Source organism: Danio rerio, chromosome 13 (genome assembly GCF_049306965.1).
Source record: "Danio rerio strain Tuebingen ecotype United States chromosome 13, GRCz12tu, whole genome shotgun sequence".
NCBI classification, from domain to species: domain Eukaryota; kingdom Metazoa; phylum Chordata; class Actinopteri; order Cypriniformes; family Danionidae; genus Danio; species Danio rerio.
Window position 1 is genome coordinate 10,966,847 of NC_133188.1, and position 20,654 is coordinate 10,987,500.

A 20,654-nucleotide genomic window follows, 5' to 3' on the forward strand; every position below is an offset into this window, starting at 1 on the left:
TTATTTTGTTCATTTTGGGTTTTTTTTTTAATAAAAAAACAACAAAAAAAAAACTTATTTTGACACTCATAAAACTCCTACAATTAAAAAAATGATTACTACTAAAATACAACCAGGTTGTTTCAACCTACATGTGGTTAAAATATACAGTGAAAATAAATTAAAATAAATTTAACTGAAAGGTTGGGTTTAATGTTTTGGTAAAATATAGACAAATTGTGATATTATCACTGAGTAGAAAGAACCGTTGATTTGTTTGAGTGTATATACTGTAATAAATTGTGCTAAAATAACAATGACATTTTCTAACAAGTCACAGGGTGATGTGCTGTAAGTCAAAAGTATTTTAAAGGAAGCATACATTACATTTTACATTGAAATAACAATGATAAGAATGTTTCTTGCATGAATCAATGTACTGTATGTGTCTCAAGAAACCAAACTGACTTAATTTCATCTTCACTTTAACCATGTTCTTTCCAACAGAATCGATTCACAAATTCCTCCCATGGGAGCAGTAGGGCTATATTTATTTGTGTGTGTGTGCCTTAAAACAGGAGGGCTGATGAGGAAGTGTGAAAGGGAGCCCCAATTATTAGTGCTCTGAGGTTAGCCTTTAATAACATACAGGGATGTAAACACATCATTAACGCAGTAATGAGAGGAGTGGGTTTCAGGGGAAGGAGGAGGGAAGGCAGCCAGGGAACCCGAGTAGATGGGCAGAAGGGCACAGGGGCCTCACCAGGGTAAAGAGAGAGTTTGGGGGCACTGAACCTCACCTCTTGCTGCAGTTACAGAGTCATTAGAAGCAGAGACAGAGTGTTTGGTTTGCAACCCCATGGCACAGTACCAGAGCACTGGTGCCCTGTTGAACGAGGGAGTGACTTTATACACAGACATAACATTGCCGCCTGGATATTATCATGCTAGGCCTCTAGTGGGCAGTGCACACAGATTAACTACATTAGTGATGGATCCTTCTTAAACAAATCTTCAGGAAAGTCATCTCAGGCACTGATTCATTTATGCAGAATATCATATAGGTTTTGTACAGGGTGGAGTAAGAGATTAGCTAGTCCAATCTCCAATCTTTGGCAGTGTTTCCTCTAGGTTTACATCTTAGGGGGGTGGGTGTATCATTGCTACTTAAAAGGATTAATTTTATGGCGTCTTTTCTCACAATTTTCAGCCACATTACACATGTTTGTGGCAAAATAAGCATTAAATAAGCATACATAAATCCACAGCATTTCCAATGCCTTGCAATAATTCACCTCCGTTCATGCTTTTGCATTGACTTTGTATGTAATGTAGTCATGCAAATACTAAATTCTGTGTTTGGTGTGAATCAAGCATAAAAACATGATTTATTTACTTTCTACTGGCTCAGCGGGTTTTTTTTTATTTACTTATTTTATTTCTATTTGTTTGACGTAGCATATAGTACGATGCATACTCCCTCTCCGCTGGTTGAGAGTTCGTTAAAGTGCAGAATATCACTGCATGCAATATCCAGAGAGCAGACAGAACATACATGCTGTCATGTAAATACTGTAAGATAAATAAAATAAGGCTTTTTTGTTTGTTTTATAAAATAAAGTATCAACTTGTTCTGTCAGAAGAAAGCTTAAGTGATTTCTTGTATGATTTGGGTCTCAGGAGATATATGATAATCCAGCAGTTCTCAATCCTGGTCCTTGCAGGTCTAAGCCTGGGATAGTTTGTATGTTTCTCTACCGTCTTTAGAGGTTTGTTCCATTTGACCATAAGTGCCCTGCAAGTGGACACCACAAGATATTCTGCCATAATTCCATCATTTGACAGCGTATTCAATTTAAAGGGTAATGTGCGCAAGATGTGACTTCTATAATAACGATTACAATTAAATATGACTTTCACACATATGGAATGACTGAAAATACTGCAAATGGTGTTGTAATACAAATCTTTTGGATGGATGGATGGATGGATGGATGAATGGATGAATGAATGGATGGATTTTTTTATTTGCATTTGTTTGACACAACATACGACACATGATCTCTCTCAGTTGGTTGAGATTTGGCTAAATTTCTGAAATTCACTGCATGCAGTATACAGAGAGGAGAAAGAAATGGCACGCCATCATGTAAATAAGATAAGCAACATAAGGTTATTTTGTTTGTTTAATAAGAGAACAAAGTATAAACTTGTTCTGTCACAAGAAAGTGATTTCTTGTATGATTTGGGTCTCGAGAGATTAAATACTCCAGCAGTTCTCAATCCTGGTCCTTGCAGGTCTGGGCCTTGCATAGTTTGTATGTTTCTCTACCATCTTTAGAGGTTTGTTCCATTTGACCATAAGTGCCCTGTGAAGTGGACATCACAAGATATTCTGCCATAATTCCATCATTTGACAGCATATTTAATTTCAATTCAATTCAAGTTTATTATTTATATAACGCTTTTACAATGTAGATTGTGTCAAAGCAGCTTAACATAATAGTAAATTGAAACTGTGTAAGTCCAGTTTTCAGAGTTGTGATTTAATTTTTTACTGCTGAAAGTCCAAACACTGAAGAGCAAATCCATTGATGTGCAGTTCCACAAGTCACAAACCAAGCAAGCCAGTGGCGCCAGTGACAAGGAACAAACTTCAAACTTCAATTTAAATGGTAATGTGTGCAAGATATGACTTCTTTAACAACATGATTACTATTAAATAATACTTTCACACTACTGGAATAACTGAAAATATCGCAAATAGTGGTGTAGCGAAAATCTTTTTTGAATGACTGAATGAATGAAACTTCATGAACCTTTTTGGAGTTCTCTTTAAATGAGCTTGTAATCTAAATTAGGTGTAATAAAAATTAAATTAAAGAGACATACAAAATACGAAGTGTAGAGGGCTGCGAGTAGCAGGACTGAGAATCACTGAACTAATCAGTTGTCTTTCCAGCCCAAACTGCATAGGTCAAACTTCTGATGCAGTCGCATGATGAACAAACCATTTAAAACCCAAGAGATTTAAATCGTTATTGTTGTTGACTGGCACTGGCCACATAACTTAGCTAATGGAGAGCTGATGTGACAAAATAACCAGTGAACCACCTGAGGAAGAGGTGAAGTGAACTAACATACTCTGACTGGACACCCTGAAGAAGCATAAAGGGGTGCATCGAGGGCACACATAACTACGCATTTTGTCAAACCCTCTCTAAATATTTAATTCTAAACAGCTTTGAGGGGTAGGCTACGGATGTTATCGATGTCAGGCGGTTTTTTTTACTGTAGCTTATAGAAAGCAAAGCACGCAGTACGGCGTATGCGGCGAGCGACTCTCTTTATCAACACGCATGATCGTGTTCATCTAATTTGCTTAAACTAGACATTCTAAAGCATGGCTATATTTTTAAAGCAAGGATTTTGACACACCAACATGCAGCAAATGCTTTACAAAAGTTGCGTATAAGGGGGAAACACGTCAAACTTATAAATCTTGAGGGCTCATGGAAGCTAATGTAATGTTTATAGGATAATGCAAATTTTGCATTCATACTAACAAACAAGTGATCAAAAGAAATATATTAATGCAATTCAAATAAATAAAATATGAGTTGATGTTTACTTATTAAACTTGTTAAACTTATTGAAAATATATATGTATATTGTTCAATTATAATGATTAAAAAATAAAATAAATATATATATATATATATATATATATATATATATATATATATATATACATATATATATATATATATATATATATATATATATATATATATATATATATATATATATATATATATATATATATATATATATATATATATATATATATATATATATATTTGCACTGTTTTCTCACTGGTACCGTTTTAATATCGATTTAGCACTGGTATCGAAAAAATAAATAAAAATACCCAACCCTTGTAATACCTTAAGCCACATGGCATCATTCTTATTTTTCTACAGGAGGAAAACACAAATTACTTCTAAATACTACTCCAAATATAGTCTGTGTTAGTGAATGCAGGGCTATTAATGAAATCCAGACATAACACATTTCAGTTAATTGTTCTAGAGCTAATCAATCTTTCATATTCTGGAGTGCATTACAGGTCGCAAGAAAATTATACATGATAAATTACCTTTAAAAAAAAGTCAGCCCCTCACAGTTGTCATGAAGGATAATATTAGCTATCCAAAATTAAATTCTTGTTTTGTACCAGGTTGTAAACATCTATTTTCTGCTGTATTGTTGGCCATTTTACCATTAGGGTCAATAGAAAGTTGCCCTATTATGGAGCCAGGCCTAGTAGAATTTCGATGAATTGCAATTTTAATTACTTCAGTATTAGATTCACGAGGGAGAGCGGGATGTTGCCACTTGGAATTAACATGTAAAGATTTAATTATATTGTGCTGAAGTGAACTATTTGAACGAAATACTCAAAAAAAGATTTGTTCCTTTTGCTGACAGACACTCAAATGGCAGAGTCTGTAAAATGATCAGAACATCCCATCACTAAATCACACTATTCAACCACAAAACTGGTGTGGATTGAAAAAAAAGAAAAGAAAAGGTCTATTGAGTATGTGCCTAGTCAAACACACACAAAAAAAAGAGTCGTACATAGTTGAAAGGAAAATAAATGTGCCCCTCGGACTCCCAGTAACCCTTTTTGTACTTGTGCCACGAGGAAGGCTAAACCAGAACTGGTCAATTACGGCCAAATGAATAGAGGCACGGTTGTTTCAAATGGATGTGGGTCCAAGGTGCCGATTCGGGCTCTGGCAGAGGGCATCTAGAGAATGGCCGGGGTCCCTCGCTTTCGCCTCTGCTCATTTTGAGCCGTCAGAAAGATAGGAGTCCATACAAACGCAAGTGTTCAAACAGCCCAATCAGAGCTGGAGATGGAGGTTGCGATGCGGGGCCGGTCTGGGTCATGCTCACACATTGAATACGGCGAAAACATTTCAGCTCTGCATTGTACATGGCGAAATAGGCTGACAGCGGGGACCAGACGTGCGTATGTACACCTATGGACACATACACACACACACACACGCAGAGTATGAATTAGCATCGCTGTGAACTCTTTGAGGCTTGATCTCTGGTCTTAGCCCTTTGGTTCGTCAATTCCTTACATGGAAAGTGAGAAGTATTTACCTTCTGGAGCAGCAGGTTACCCATGTCGCCCTTCAACTGGGACACTTTGATCAAACTATCAAGGAAGTGAAGGAGGATGTTCAATCATATGACTAAAGGTTTGGATGTTAATGTATCCATTTTTTTTCAAAAACTTGCCATTTTAATAGTAGGAACCAGAAGGATTAAGGGGGCGGGTTCAAGATGCTATCTCAAGTCTCAGTGGCTTATCAGGGTTTTTTAACCATATGAAGTGTGGACTTTTGAAATTTTTTAACATCTGAGCTCTCTAAGATTCATATAAATATATTAATCAGACCTTCTAGTTTTTCGCGATTCCGCAATCGCTGAATCCAATGCAAAATCAACAAAAAGTCACAAATTTTTGCGATCCAGCAAAATTCTTAATTAAACGCTAAATAATCCCAACAAAAATGTAAATAACCTCTTAAAATATTAAATTCTAAACAATTTAATCAAATTATATTTATTTCAATTTGCAATACATTGTTTTACATGACTCATAAATGTTGCATATGCAGTGCTCGTGATGTATGTGAGTTTCTCTCAAAAATAAAGTCTCACCTGCACCCTCACAATCATTACATTACATGGAATGGGGGGGCAGGGGGGACTTTTCAGCCTGTGCAGTAAACAGACGATGATGAAGCGCGAGTGATTTACATGTGAAGTCAATGCAAAGATGGGATTAGGCATCCTGTGGTGCGAATTGTGCGTTTTGTGCATTTGACGAGCTTCAGACTGCAAAAGCAAACATCTGACAAAAGCCATATATGTATGGCTGCATATGTATATGCATGGTTCGTGAAATCGCTGAATTATTTTGTTTAACTCCTTTCCTGCAGTTATTGAGAAAACGAGAGAAAACAAAAAAAAAAATCATATATATATATATAACAATGTTTAGATAGGCTTGTTGCTAAGAAACGCACGCGTGCGCACACACAGACACACAGACCAGGGCCGTGCACAGGGGGGTGGCCCGGTGGCTAGAGCCACTGCCCCTCTGCCCTCATTGGCCGAGGTGCCCCTCTTAGGAGCACTTGCTCTTCACTTTGCGATTGCGTTGAGCACCTGCCCCTGTAAGGATCTGTGCTCTGTGCACGAGATTGACACAGACACACACACAGACAGACAGACACACACACAATGCGTGCAAAGACAGAGCAGCCGGAGCAACTCCCTTTAGATTCAACATGGATGATCGCGTTCATCAAATTTTCTTAAACTAAGCATTCTAAAGTATGGCTGTATTTCACAAGGATTCTGACACAACAACGCGAAGCATATGCTTAAGGAGGAAACACGTCAAACATAATGAAATATGGAGGGCTCATGCAAAAAGGCATTGGAATGCACTGTCTTTGACAGCTCGCGACATCATCTGGCACTTTCTGAGTACATTTACATGGACACCAATACTTCGTTTTTAATATGATTAGGATAATACTCTTATTAAGAGTCTACCATGTAAACAGCAATGCAATTTTTTATTACAATAAAGGACCACAGAGTCATGAAATGTAGAGTTTTTTTCTTTTCATTCGCCATGCGGTATCAAATTCCATTAAAACAGAAGTCGAAAGTTTAAAATGAAACATCAGAAATTGCATGAAACTCTGAAGAGCCTGGTGATGCAATTGTTTTATACTGAAACTTGCCTTCAAAAAGTGCTTCCTTGGTCTTATCCATATTTCTTTGCATGTTAAACACATGTCGGTCACAGTAGGAAATAAAAAACCTGCATTAATTACGATAATTTTTTTAACGTGTTAAATATTTCAAATTAATCACAGCATTAACGCACTAATTTTGACAGCACTAATTTTACTAGATTTTTTTCAAGACAATTCTATTGAGCTTAAAGTGACATTTAAAGGCTTAACTAGGTTAATTAAAGAAACTTTGCAGATTAGGTTAATTAGGCAAGTTATTGTATAATGATGGTTTGTTCTGTAGACTATTAGGAAAAATATAGCTTAAAGGGGCTAATAATTTTGTCCTTAAAATAGCTTTTAAAAAATTAAAAACTGCTTTTATTCTAGCCGAAATAAAATAAATAAGATTTTTTCAGAAGAAAAAAATATTATCAGACATACTGTGAAAATGTCCTTGCTCTGTTAAACATAACTTGGGAAATATTAAAAAAAAAAAAAAAAAAATCAAAACGGGCTAATAATTCTGACTTCAACTGTATAACTAACTGTATAATTGCACGGATCAGAAACTGTTTTCTGACTGAATCTCATTGGATTGTATCAGTATTTCATGTTTGGTTGACATGACCAATAGTGAGACACTCAGACCTAGTCCTAGTGTGTCCTGTTCTGTCTATTGTCTGGCACTGGATCCGCTCCTCTGAGCTGACAAATACAGGCAGACAGTGGAAGGTCGTGTGAGGAGTGGGAGAGAAGGCCTTGTCAACATGTCTGGATAACAATAAGGGTGTTTGACACAGGATGTGCTCAGAGGACAGACAGGAAGTGTCCTTTTGACGACTCGCTAACTGTATTCAGCACTGAGAGAAAACAGCAAAACAAATTCAGACGTAAAGATAAACATTTCGGGAGAGCGTAAACTTGTTTTTCGAGACGCAGGCTGCATTTTTTGTTAACACACAGGTGAGAAAATGAAGCTGAGATATGAGGATGCGCTGCAATCATTCCCAGAGAAATGGGAACCTGTTTATTTTCCAAGTTGTATTGTGTGGAAAATCATCAATGTCTGCATTGAGGCGGCGAATTTAGAAAAGACCAAATTTAAATGTGAAGTGTGCTTTCTTTTCCCCTTGTCAAAATACTTTTTCCTATCGCTGTGTATTGTGTTGAGACAGATAGGAGTCATTCATACAGCAGGTTGATTTCCTGAACACTGTAAACACTGAGATGCTTTAAAACACTGCTGTTTGTCAAATATATCCAATTTCTGACCCAAGCGGTTTGAATCAATCAATATTTCTAAAAAATTGTTTGGTACATTGGACACAACTTGCTATTAAACTGAGGCAGCTTTTTTACTACACCTACATGTAAGATTTCTTTATTTTCTTTTGAACACTTAATTACAACAAGGATACCTTAAACAGTCAAATGTGGCATTAGAAATATTTATAATGCTACTCATTTACATTTCAAATGAATGTTCAATACTACAACAAATTTGCCTGTTAGAATGAAAAAGAGTCAATTTTGTGTCTAAAATGTAGCTCACTTCATATTAAAGAGACATTTCCCCAGAAAAATATATATTTCTATACCATTTACTCATACTGAAGGGGTTATAAACTTAGATATTTCTGTCTTTTGAGCACTAAACAACATATTCTGAAGAACACTGGAAAAAAGGCAGTCCTTGACATCTAAAGGTACAAAAATATTATGCAAAGTGATTTTATCCAACATTTATATCGTCAATTGAGCTTAACAAAAGAATGAACCTCAAAGAGGTTTGTAAATGATAAAATCTCATATTTGGGTGAACTAACTCTGGGCCCTATCATATACCCTGCGCAATGAGGTGCAAGATGTGAATGGCGCGATTTGTTGCTACTTTCAGACAAGCACAACTGTCATTTTTACGTTTTGCGCCACGTTTTTTAAATAGCAAATCCATTTTCTCTACTTTGTGGACTCATGGGTGTTCCAGTCTGTTAAGGAGGTGTGTCAAGGTGCACGTGAACTGAAATAGAGCGCACCATTGATCAACAAAAAGTCCGGATTTTAGTGATGTACAGTTGAAGTCAGAATTATTAGCCCCCGTTAGAATTTATTTATTTTATTTATTCATTTATTTTTTTTAAATTTCCAAAATGATGTTTAACAGAGTAAGGAAATTTTCACAGAATGTCTGATAATATTTCTTCTTCTGGAGAAAGTATTAGTTGTTTTATTTCGGCTAGAATTAAACCAGTTATTAATTGTTTATCATTTTAAGGTCAAAATTATTAGCCTCTTTAAGCTATGTATTTTTTTTTCGATAGACAGAACAAACCATCGTTATACAATAACTTGTCTAATTACCCTAACCTGCCTAGTTAACCCAATTAACCTAGTTAAGCCTTTAAATGTCACTTTAAGCTGTATACAGTAGAAGTGTCTTGAAAAATGTCCAGTAAAATATTATTTACTGTCTTCATGACAAAGAATAAATAAATCAGTTATTGGAAATGAGTTATAAAAACTAATATTTAATGTGTTATTAAATATTATGTAATTAATGTTTAATTACTGTTAAATGTGCTGAAAAAAAAATCTTCTCTCTGTTTAACAGAAAATGGGGAAAAAATAAACAGGGGGGCTAATAATTCTGACTTCATCTGCTTATGCATCGTCATATGTGGCATAAGAATAGGATTTGTGTTTGGATATAACTCAGTTTTTTGATGACACTTTGTTATAATTGTTTTTTTATTTGTTTGCTGGAAATTAGAACTGAATTTAGAAATAGTTTTAAAACAAATGTTTGCACTTAACAAACAAAATTAAATATGTAGGCTAATGGATGTCTTCACCGGAGTGAGTTTCCACCATTTCCTTACCCCAGAAAATAAAGGAGTAAAAGTAAAGAGAAAGTAAAGAGGGTGAATGAAATAAAATTTTTTTGAAGACAGCTAAAAACCTGTAATCATTGACATCCATAGTAGAAAAAAACAACATCTATGGAAGTCAATGGTTACAGGTTTCCAGCTTTCTTCAAAATATCTTCTATAGCGTTCAACAGAATAAAGAAAGTTCAACAGGTTTGGAAGAAGTAAAAGGAGAGCAAACAATGACAGAATTTTGGGTGAACTAACATGCACAATAATGTCAAATTTAATACAACCATTAATGTTAATATTAAAAATACAGATGATGCATATCAACTAGGCATGGGATGATAACCGGTTTAAGGTTTACCACGGTTTGAAAAAAAAAAAAAAAAAAAATCAAAGGTTTTAAAACCACTAACATATTCTGTTATACCATTCCTATGGTATATGTAAAGTTTTTTTTTTAATGTGTGTGTGTCTGTGTGTCTGTGTGTGTGTGTGTGTGTGTGTGTGTGTGTGTGTGTGTGTGTGTGTGTGTGTGTGTGTGTGTGTGTGTGTGTGTGTGTGTGTGTGATAATAAAATTAGTTTTTAGGGCAATAGTATCTTCAGCAAAAAAAAAAATAAAAAATCCTCCACAACAAAAACTACAGGTCAGCCCACGATTCCGCAAACACCTGAAAAACAAATCACTTATACACCAACATCCAAATATGCTATATACTTGAACAGTGCAGTGGCTTTCCTTTATATCCAAAGAAAAGAAAGAACTCCGAAGATGCCTTTTCAAACTGTAAAGAAATCTGTCTTCTTGAAACTAATGAAAAGAGCAGAAGTCAATTATTTATTTTAGCCCTTTAACTGCTCCACCAAGAAAAAAAATATTTAGATTGCATTTCTTTTTTCGATCTTCTTTCAATCTCCTAATGTCGCTAGTTAACACATATTCTTTTCAACTATTACCAAATGGTTGATATGCAGGCTTATGGCAAAAGTTTCAGAATTAATATACATACTGTGAAAATCTGAAAATATTAAGAGTAAGATCAATTTATTTTTTAGAAATATTCAAAATAAAACATTTTTTAATACTAAATCATCTTTATTTTTTGAAGTATGTCATACAATATTTCAGATTCTCATTTAACATGTTTTCCTGTTGTTGTTTTTTTTTTTTTTACAATACAACCGAAATCAAGTGTAGTAGAGCAACAAGATTATGTTTGTTTGATTTTCTTGTAAACCAACAATGCTGTGTGTGTAAACCATTATTTAAAACAGTCAAAGTATGGTCAACTATTTGATAGAACAGGCAGTTAAAGAGTTAATTATTTAGCCTGACATGTTCACTGTTCCAATTAGAGATGTTTCTTAAAATAAAATATATTGTGTTTAATGGGGGAAAAGCCAGCCTGATCTAGTATTTCACGTTTTGTCAGTTTAGTGTCAAATTTGTACGAATTTGTATGAGTTCAGTCATACAAATTTGTACGATTTTAAAAAGGAGGCGTGGCACCTAACCCCACCCCTAACCCCAATCGTCATTGGGCGATAAGCAAATTGTACTAAATAGTACGTATTAGATCATACGAATTCATACCAATTAGCCACTAAATCAAAAAGTCACAAATTGCCGTGAGATTGTGTTGGAAAGGCTATTGTTTTTTTAGTAGGCATTTAAAAATAACATATTTTAGAGCAATAATCACAATATGTGATACCGTTAAACTGATATTTTTATCCAAGGTTTATACTGTCAGAATCATATACCATCTCATACCTAATATCAACCATCTGTGATCTACTATAATTAGTATATTCATTATTCACATACACTGTCAACACTGTTCCTTAATAAAGTAATCTTTGGTCCTCCAAAACCTCTCTCTCTGTATTACTTTGACAAATTAAACCATTTAAAAATCCACCAAATTCTCAGGATTTATAAAAATCAAAAGGCATTCATGTTTCATTATGCAAGGACAAGCTCCGTGGCTTTAGCAAGAAAGAAATTACACCTCAATTACTGAGCTTTGGTGACTCTACGTATTCCAATATTTATTCAATTCACTCAAACGGTTTGAATACAGTGCCTTTCCTGTCAGTCACCTGCGTCTACAAAGAGCAATTAATTCAATCACAGCACTCACACTTTCCCCTATATTGTATCCCTGGTCAAAACTCATCAGGAGATTATAATTCCCTCCTCCTGCGCAATCATCATTGAAAGGTGTTGGGCATAATTTGGGTGGATTAGGAGATTAGCTGCTTATTGTGAGTTTTACCCGTGGGCCTTGTCTGATGTAACCCCACTGATGAAATGCTTTGTCTCCGGTGACTGCCAGCTATTGTTACACCTCTGTCAGGGTCGTTTAGAGAGATGTCGGCAGGGGAGGCTTTTAAAAATTTCCTAAGCATATTTCCAGATTTCTTCACCGCTACATTATTTCATTAATTTGTCTGCTAATGCACTGGGATTTATGATTTATTCTCCCGCCTCGACCTGGAGCTAGTCAGTTATTTCATCAGGAGGAGTGAAATGAATAGGAGAACTCTCTTTTTAAATGAAGACAAAGAAAAAATGTATATATTATTCTATATTAATATATATTATTTAGGCATTAATGGTTTAAAAGATTAACACAGCACCTGGTAACTTCACCACCATTTGAGGCTAAGTGTGAGCAACAGTGATGCATCAGATGTGGAAATGAGCTAAAATGATCTTCATATTACACTATAACACTATAGGGGCGATTTGGCCTAAAATCAAAATCTCGATTAATTAAACGTTTCAACTCAATTACAATTAATAAACAATTATTTTATGTATTTATTTTATGTTTTTGCCCGTATAGTTCACTGACAAGTTGTGCACAGAAAATATGCTCACATAATAAAAGTGAGAATGTAGGGTGGGTTACTTGATTTTAAAATAATTGAAGTAAACACACCCTATCTACTATCTATGATTATTTATTGAACATCAGTGTTGAACAACTGAAATTAAAACACACTGTCTAAAACGCGTCTCTCTGCATCACCCACAGTCGTCACCGCTACCAAATCGACCAATCACAAGGCTTGCGCTACGTGTCATTTTGACATAAGTAAATTTTTTTGAGCAGTTCGCGGGTGTGTATGCATCCCGTAGCCCGGGGGCGTTTCTGTAGACTGCAATTTACGTGGCCGGAGGTACGTATGGCTGCATTTCAATTTTTAAAGTGAACGCTATAGAGTGGTGTGACGCCGCTCCTCTTTGCGCTCGCCGGCTGACAGCTCACCTCTGTGTGGAGGGCTTTCCCGCCACAACCCAGTTAGCTTGTCATGAACGTCGGTAAGCGGAGATGTGGAGGGGAGCCGACCGCAACGACGCAACGACCGGGTTCAAGTCCGGGGAAGAGCGGTTCCAGAAATTAGGTCAAACAAAAACAGAATCCAAAAAATAAAGCGAATGAGTTTATAACAGAGCAAGAATGTGGTGAAATCCGAAAAACGTGGTCAAAATCAGATAAGGGCTTTTCTTTTTCTGGACTGCTTTTTTAAATCGTTGCTTGGGTTTACGGAAGAAGGAGGAGGGTGGGTCGGCCGATTGGCCGGCCGCTCAGTCAATCATTCAGTTAGTCGGACAGACGGTCGTTCGACAGCGGTTTCCAGTGGCTTTATGCGAGAACAGCGCAGACGCGAACGGCGCTAGCGAGAGGCTTTCGAGATGCGAAAATGCGCACAGAGCGGCATCTCACGGATTTGTGAAAACTGCACAAATACGTACCACCCGGGACGTCCGCAGGGCCACGTTTCCAGAATGAATCTGGGTTGCTCACACGGTAGGGAGATAATAGAAAAACATTTACCTGGAAAAATTAGATCGATTATAGGTTCTAAATGTCAATTTCGATTACTTTTCGATTAATCACCCAGCCCTAATAGTTAATATTTTTAAAGGATGCACAAAACTAAATTCTGAATAACTGAAAAAGGACAACATTTTTATTCACAATTTAGCGTAAAATGCACACGTGTTTAAACAAACAGTTTAAATAATGAATAATTTTTAATAACTAATGTGTTTTATCTCGCATGATGGCAGGACATAACATTTCACTAGCTATTTTGTAAAGTTATTATTTATATTAAGCTTAAAGTGCAATTTAACTAGCCTATTTAGGTTAACTGGTTCATTAGGCAAGCCATTAGTCAGCAGTTGTTTGTTCTGTAGCCAATATATGCACAGCTAGCGTTTCTACCCATACCGATAAACTTTCGGTGAACGGTTTAGATGACTTTTTTTTTCAATTTTATATAATTTACTTAACAGCATCGATGTTGCAATATAATTAAAATACAGTCAGTTAAATAAACGTCATCATTCATTTAATTGTTCATGAGTAAACTGAGAGGAAACCTGTTTACACGCACACGTCCATCAGGATTAGCAGGCTAGCGCTGAAACTCTATTGAAAATACTAAGGTAAACAAATTTACATTCTGAGACCCACTTTATATTGTATGTCAGTCAGGCAGTTAATATTGTTGATTGAAGAAAACAGACCTTAAAAGCACCGCTTTAGTAATGGCATAAAGTTTACCAAAAGCGTTTGACCCAGGTTGCTTACAAATTAAAAGTCCTTTGGCAAACTTCTGCATATAACCTATTGGGGGGAAAAATGTTTCTTAAGGCTGCTAATGAAATTGGCCTTGATTTTTATTATTATTTCAGCCAAACTCATAAAAAAAGACATTCTCCAGAAGAAAATGATAATCAAATATAATCTAAAACTCAATTAAAGGAAACAAATTAAACTAAACTAAATTAAAACTAAACCTTTATACTGATAAAATTCAAAACTAATTTAAACTATACATAAAAATTACAAACCAAATCAGACATAATACTGTGAGAATCCTGAGAGTACATTCAAAAGAGTACATTTAAAGTCTATATGGTCTTCTATATTCAGATATCAAGGTTATAATAACACAGTCTTTAAACTGCTAGACAGGGAACTCATAAATGATCTTTACATGACTAAGAAATACAAATCCTTACAATTTACCTATCAATACGAGTGCAATGGTCAGTGCCAAACACGCATATGAGCACACACAACCACACACCACTGTAATTAGTGCACCTCCAGACTTCCTTATCCTGCTGCTGTCCCAGCATCCCACCTATTGAAGTCTTGCTCCTGAAAAGTCCTCTCCTCCCTGGCCACAGTGTAAAGGGAGGGGAAGCACCTGTCCGCTGAATGCTGGTAATGCAGATAATGGGACTACCAGGAGAGCCAGCATCTGGTCCAGTATTAACCCCCTACTGAGGAACGTCTGTCTGGACACACCTAACGCCAGAAAGCCAACTTTAGGCCAAAGAAAAGTATGAGGTTTCTATTTCTATTCAAATATGGAGCCATATGGAAAAATGGACAGGGCTAAATAGCAAAAATACATACATAAAGGAAATTCTATTTCTATTTCTTTTTTCCTGCTAAATTTATTTAATTTAATTTTCTCAATTGACAATTAATCCACATCAATGCACTTTTACACTAGTAAGCACCTCCCTCCCTCAATCCACAACTTTAAGAAAAACCCCATGCATAGTATTAGCACAGTTATTTTAGCATAATTAACATTTTTATTTGAATTTGTGTTTGATTTTTATGAATATGAGGGTTTTGGTTTGTTTTAATTTAGTTTAATTTGTTTCATTTAAATGCATTTGGAATGTTTTTAGATTATATTTTATTTATAATTATTTATATATTGTTTAGACTATATGTTATTATGCATTATGCATAAAATCAGTAATGATTTCAAAAGAAGTTAAGCACTTCTTAAGGAATTTTATTTTAAAAGCAAGAGTAAGTTTACTGAAAAAATGATGTCTGCAAAATTGTTGCTAACAATTTGTGTTGGATTTAAACAGACAAACTAAATTTAATAATGTTCAACTAAATTTGTTTAAAATCAGCCCAAATAAAATGTTTACACCCACTTAACCTAAAAATGTTTTAGTAAATCCAAGAAATCATCTCAGTGTCATTTTTTTTCAGAGCATGAACAAGTACAAAAACACAACATTCCCATTCCCATTTTAGCAGTTAGAATATTTATTTTAAATTGATGTATTTATTTATTTATTTATTTATATTTAAATAAACTTAAACAGTGTACTCAAATTAAATTTACAAAGATACTTGCCACTGCCAGGACATACAATTTTGCCTAATTTGTAATAGAAATGAAGTCATGATCAGATTTCAGAGGCTTGTTCATAACATTATAACAGCACACTTGCAAGCAACAGCAAGTTAACTTTAAGAAATGTATATTTTTCTGAACAAGTAATTTTCAGAAAAAAACAACAGTATATTGTATTTTATCCTTTCATTTTATAATGAAAAACATTAACAGTCCATTCTGTAGCAGGTGTTACAATAGTAAGGCAAATGTTTGAAAGCAAACAAAGTTTTGCAGGGGACTTTAGTCTGGGAATTACAGTACATGATTGTACTGAATTTTATTTGAATAATCTCAGCCTCCCAAAAATAAATAAATAAGTAACATTTCAAAATAAAAATAAAACTTTCTGTGATGCAGATTGCGTAGGTAATGACAAGGAGTAACAACAAAATCAACTGCATCTATCAATTTCCCCAACTTTACTTATTCCTCCCCACGATGCCCGCCACAAATGTTCTCATTGGTTGAAAGATGTGAAGATGCCTTTACCAAGTTAACCAACCTCCAAACCTTTTGTGACAGCCTCTCCTTTATGTGTATTAAGAGCCAGTGAACAGCATTTTAAACTAAAAAAACAAGTGATAAAATAATTGTCAGCATTAATTTATTAATTAACGTGTTAACTTGGAAATAACATGCTATCTTGCCCAGCATTAATACATACATAAATATATACAGTACCTAAAGCAAACACTGGGGATTTGTGATTATTTCTGTTGTACTATACCTGCATCGAACCGTGACCCCAAAACTGAGGTACGTACTGTTATACCCCAAATATATATATATATATATATATATATATATATATATATATATATATATATATATATATATATATATATATATATATATATATATACATATATATATACATATATATATACATATATATATATACATATATATATATACATATATATACATATATATATATATATATATATATATATATATATATATATATATATATATATATATGTATATATATATATATATATGTATATATATATATATATATATATATATATATATATATATATATATATATATATATATATATATATATATATATATATATATATATATATACTGTATATCTTTATCTTTTAAATATTGTAATATCATAACAGACAACAAAAAAAAAGGTTACACAATAAAAATGTTCAAATCTTAAATCATTTTTCCAAATGAACGGCCTTTTTCTCAGCTTAAGTAGGGAGGTATGAAAAAACATAATCCAGCTTTTATTTCTTTTAAGCACTACATCTTTTATAACACACTCAAGACTCGGTTACTTCTATTCAACAGCAAGTTCTCTTAAACTACTAACACACACAAACACATTTGTGTTTGTTCAGTTGTTATCTAATTGACTGTAGTAAGTAACAAAGAGAGCAGCTGCTGTGGGCTGGTGCACTGGGCAGGTGTCAAACACCCTCTCAGACTCAGGTTCACTCACACACATTAGTGGGACGCCACACATTAGGTGGGCTTTTACATTAATGACATACCTTGAGGAAAGTAACAGGAAAATCTTGTATGCGAGACGGGAAAATCTAGTTAACCACTTGAGTTTGAATTTAACAGATAACACGATTTACAACTTAAAAGTCCTTTTATTTGTGCTGAGTCATAAAGGGTTATACTAACCCAGGTGCTGTTTACACTAGTGCGGTTTTATTTTAAACTGAATAATGTAAGTTTTATTCAACACAATCTCACGGCAATTAGTAACTTTTTTTTGTGGCTAATGCGTATGAATTTGTACGATCCAATTCGTACAATTTAGTACGATTTCCTCATCCCCTCATGATGGTTGGGGTTAGGTGCCACGCCTCCTTTTTTTAAAATTGTACATTTTCGTACGACTCAACTCTATTAAATTAGCCACTAAACTGGCAAAACATAAAATACTTACGTTTTCTCGTGAGATCAGGCTGGTTTTATTGTGATCACTTATAGTGGTCAACTGATATAACTGCAAGGCCAATATGTCAGCTAACATATTGTAATTGTAATTGAACATATAACATATAACTGCACAATATATCATTTCAACATCAATATCGCAATGTGTGTCCACAAAAGTCACATTGCAGGATATGCTATGTTAAGTTAAAATTATAATTGAGCAGCACAACAATTGAGAATGCATGAGTATTGTGGAGTCATTGCAAAATATAACCATAACAGACTGATCTGCATGTGTTTTGGCACTTCAAAGCATTCAGGCACAAAAAAGAACATTTGTAACTTAAACTAAGAATATTTTTATGGAACTATTAATACAATGAGGACTATACAGTGCAGTTTTACAATTCAATATTTAATTTCTGTGCCTGAATACTGTTTGTTTCTCCGGAAAACCCTAAAGCACGAGGTTTTCTTTGCTTTATTGTCTTTATTCTTGCTTGCAATTTGTTTATTGTTTTTTATACGCGATTAGCACCCTTAAAAAAAAAATCAACCCAATCAATCTAAATGATTGATTTCTTTCCAAATAGAGCTTCACATCGCAATATATATTGCAAAAAAAAAAACTAAATATCACAATTTCAGATTTTTCTAATACAGTGTAGCCCTAATTTACATTACTGAATGCTATAAATAAATGTTTAAAGGTTTTGGGGTCAATAAGTGTATTCTATTTGTAATAAGTCACAATGATTGATTATAACCATCAGTGATTTAGTTAATTTTGATGTATATACTACACCATAAAAAGCAATGTTACTTTCCCAAAAAAAAAATAAAAATAAAAAAACTAGCTGACTTTTTATTTTTTTTAAAAGTGAGTAAACCTGTTGTAACTTGGAACTGTTAAGTTGCGTTAACTTATATAATTAGGCACCTAGTTCTTTTACTTAAACCTTTTTTCTAACAATTATTAAGTAAAGTCAACCAGTGTTGGGTTATAAGTAACGCACGTTATGTAATAATAATACTTATTTATATATATATATATATATATATATATATATATATATATATATATATATATATACACACACACACACATTTATATACATATATATACATTTTTTTTAAAGTAACTAAAATAATAGCGCTTTTCTTAAAGTAATGTGCTACTTTACTCAATACTTTGAAAAAAAATATATATATTTATATATTTTTTTTATTTATTTTTTTCAAAGTATTGAGTAAAGTAGCACATTACTTTAAAAAAAGTGCTATTATTTTAGTTACTTTTAAAAAAATGTAATGTGAGTTACTTTTTACTGTGCTTAATTTGCATTTACAAAATATATTGCAGAATAAAAATGACCTTAGTAAGGTTGAATCACACACTCAATGAGAGAGCGTGCTGCAAGGGAACAGACAGTCTGCTCACACACTCATCACCATCATCAGGTCTCCATTTTCACTGCAAATGAGTCAGTGTACTGTTCTAGTAAGTGAATAACTCAGGATATTGGTTTATTATGAGGGGGTTTCCGGTATGTTAGTACTTACTGAAGACACAAACTGTTTCATGACAACTCAGTTCAACTGGTTCGACTGGTTCACTTAGAAGATCCAGTTGAAAACAAACGATTTATTTGTGAATCGAAGAAAAGAAGTGGACTGATGTTAAGTGTAGATTATGTGTAAGTAAAACTCCTGACAACTGCAAAAAACCCAATATATAATAAAAAACTAAACTGGATGCAAAGCACTACACCCGCACCCCACCTCCAGCAACAAATGATTGACCTCAGTTCACATTCTCCAGGTAAAACAATTCATTCGACTTAACCTAAAAAAAGTGGCTGTTGCTTTTATTGTTTAGCAGATGCAGCCACTGTCTAACATTACTGTAAACGACCTATGTCTAACATTACGACCACATTTTGTAATGTAGTAAGATTTTTTCTCTTTTAGGAAACTATTTACACTTTCATAAGGCCACATAAAGAAATGTATTCAATGTACAAATCTCAAATATTTATTCTGATTTGGGGATGTTTTTATCGTCTGACTGTCCATTTAGTTATTAAACATTTCAAAGGTTTAAAATCAGTTTTTGGATTATTATAAATTATTCTATGTTAATACTCTTAGGCTTTATTGGAATCTTTATCTCAATGGACAGTGAATTTACTAGTCCACTAGTAACACAAAACATGCAAAAGTAGCAAACACAACACTTCAAATGCTCTTATTAATTTGTATATACAGCATTTAAAGCTCTGGGCTCAGAAAGTTCTCAAAATATAATATTTTCCTACATTTTTTTAAGAAAAATTAAAGTTTATGTTATGTAAGTGGCTGTTAAATGCAGAGCTTCACTATTAAAAAGATGAAAAAAACACCTGCAAGTTCTGAAACAGATCAAACCTCAGCCAGGTAAGAAAAGTACTGCAAAAGTAACTCAAAAGTAACCTAACAAATTACTTTCTGTAAAAAGTAATTAAGTAATGCAATTAGTTACTTTTTTGGGGGAGTAACTCAATCCTGTAATGCACTTTCAATAATAACCTGCCCCAACACTGGAGTCAACTAAGCAAATGGGTTTACTCACTTTTTAAAGCAAAGCCAACTAATCTTTACAGTGTAACATTTACAATTTAGTAAGTTCTACTTGTGGCAAGTCATGAAGGTTGATTAATCAATAGCTGCACAAATTCATTTTTCCTTGCTGAATAAAAGTATTATTCTTTTAACCAATAATTCAAACTTTTAAACAGGAATGTACTGAATAAACATTAGTAATGTGA

General features: G+C 33.9%; 1 protein-coding gene across 4 annotated transcripts in view; it reads right to left on the reverse strand.

The window, feature by feature from the left end:
- camkmt (calmodulin-lysine N-methyltransferase) overlaps nt 1-20,654 on the reverse strand; it is a 260,843-nt gene that overhangs the window by 175,262 nt on the left and 64,927 nt on the right. For 2 of the 4 annotated variants that reach the window (XM_073920717.1, XM_073920718.1), the window contains exon 4: nt 14,863-15,029. The exons of the other annotated variants lie outside the window; for them this stretch is intronic. In XM_073920717.1, the coding sequence (XP_073776818.1) occupies nt 14,863-15,029 (167 nt within the window). The remainder of the gene's footprint in view (nt 1-14,862; nt 15,030-20,654) is intronic. 4 annotated transcript variants of the gene reach the window in all.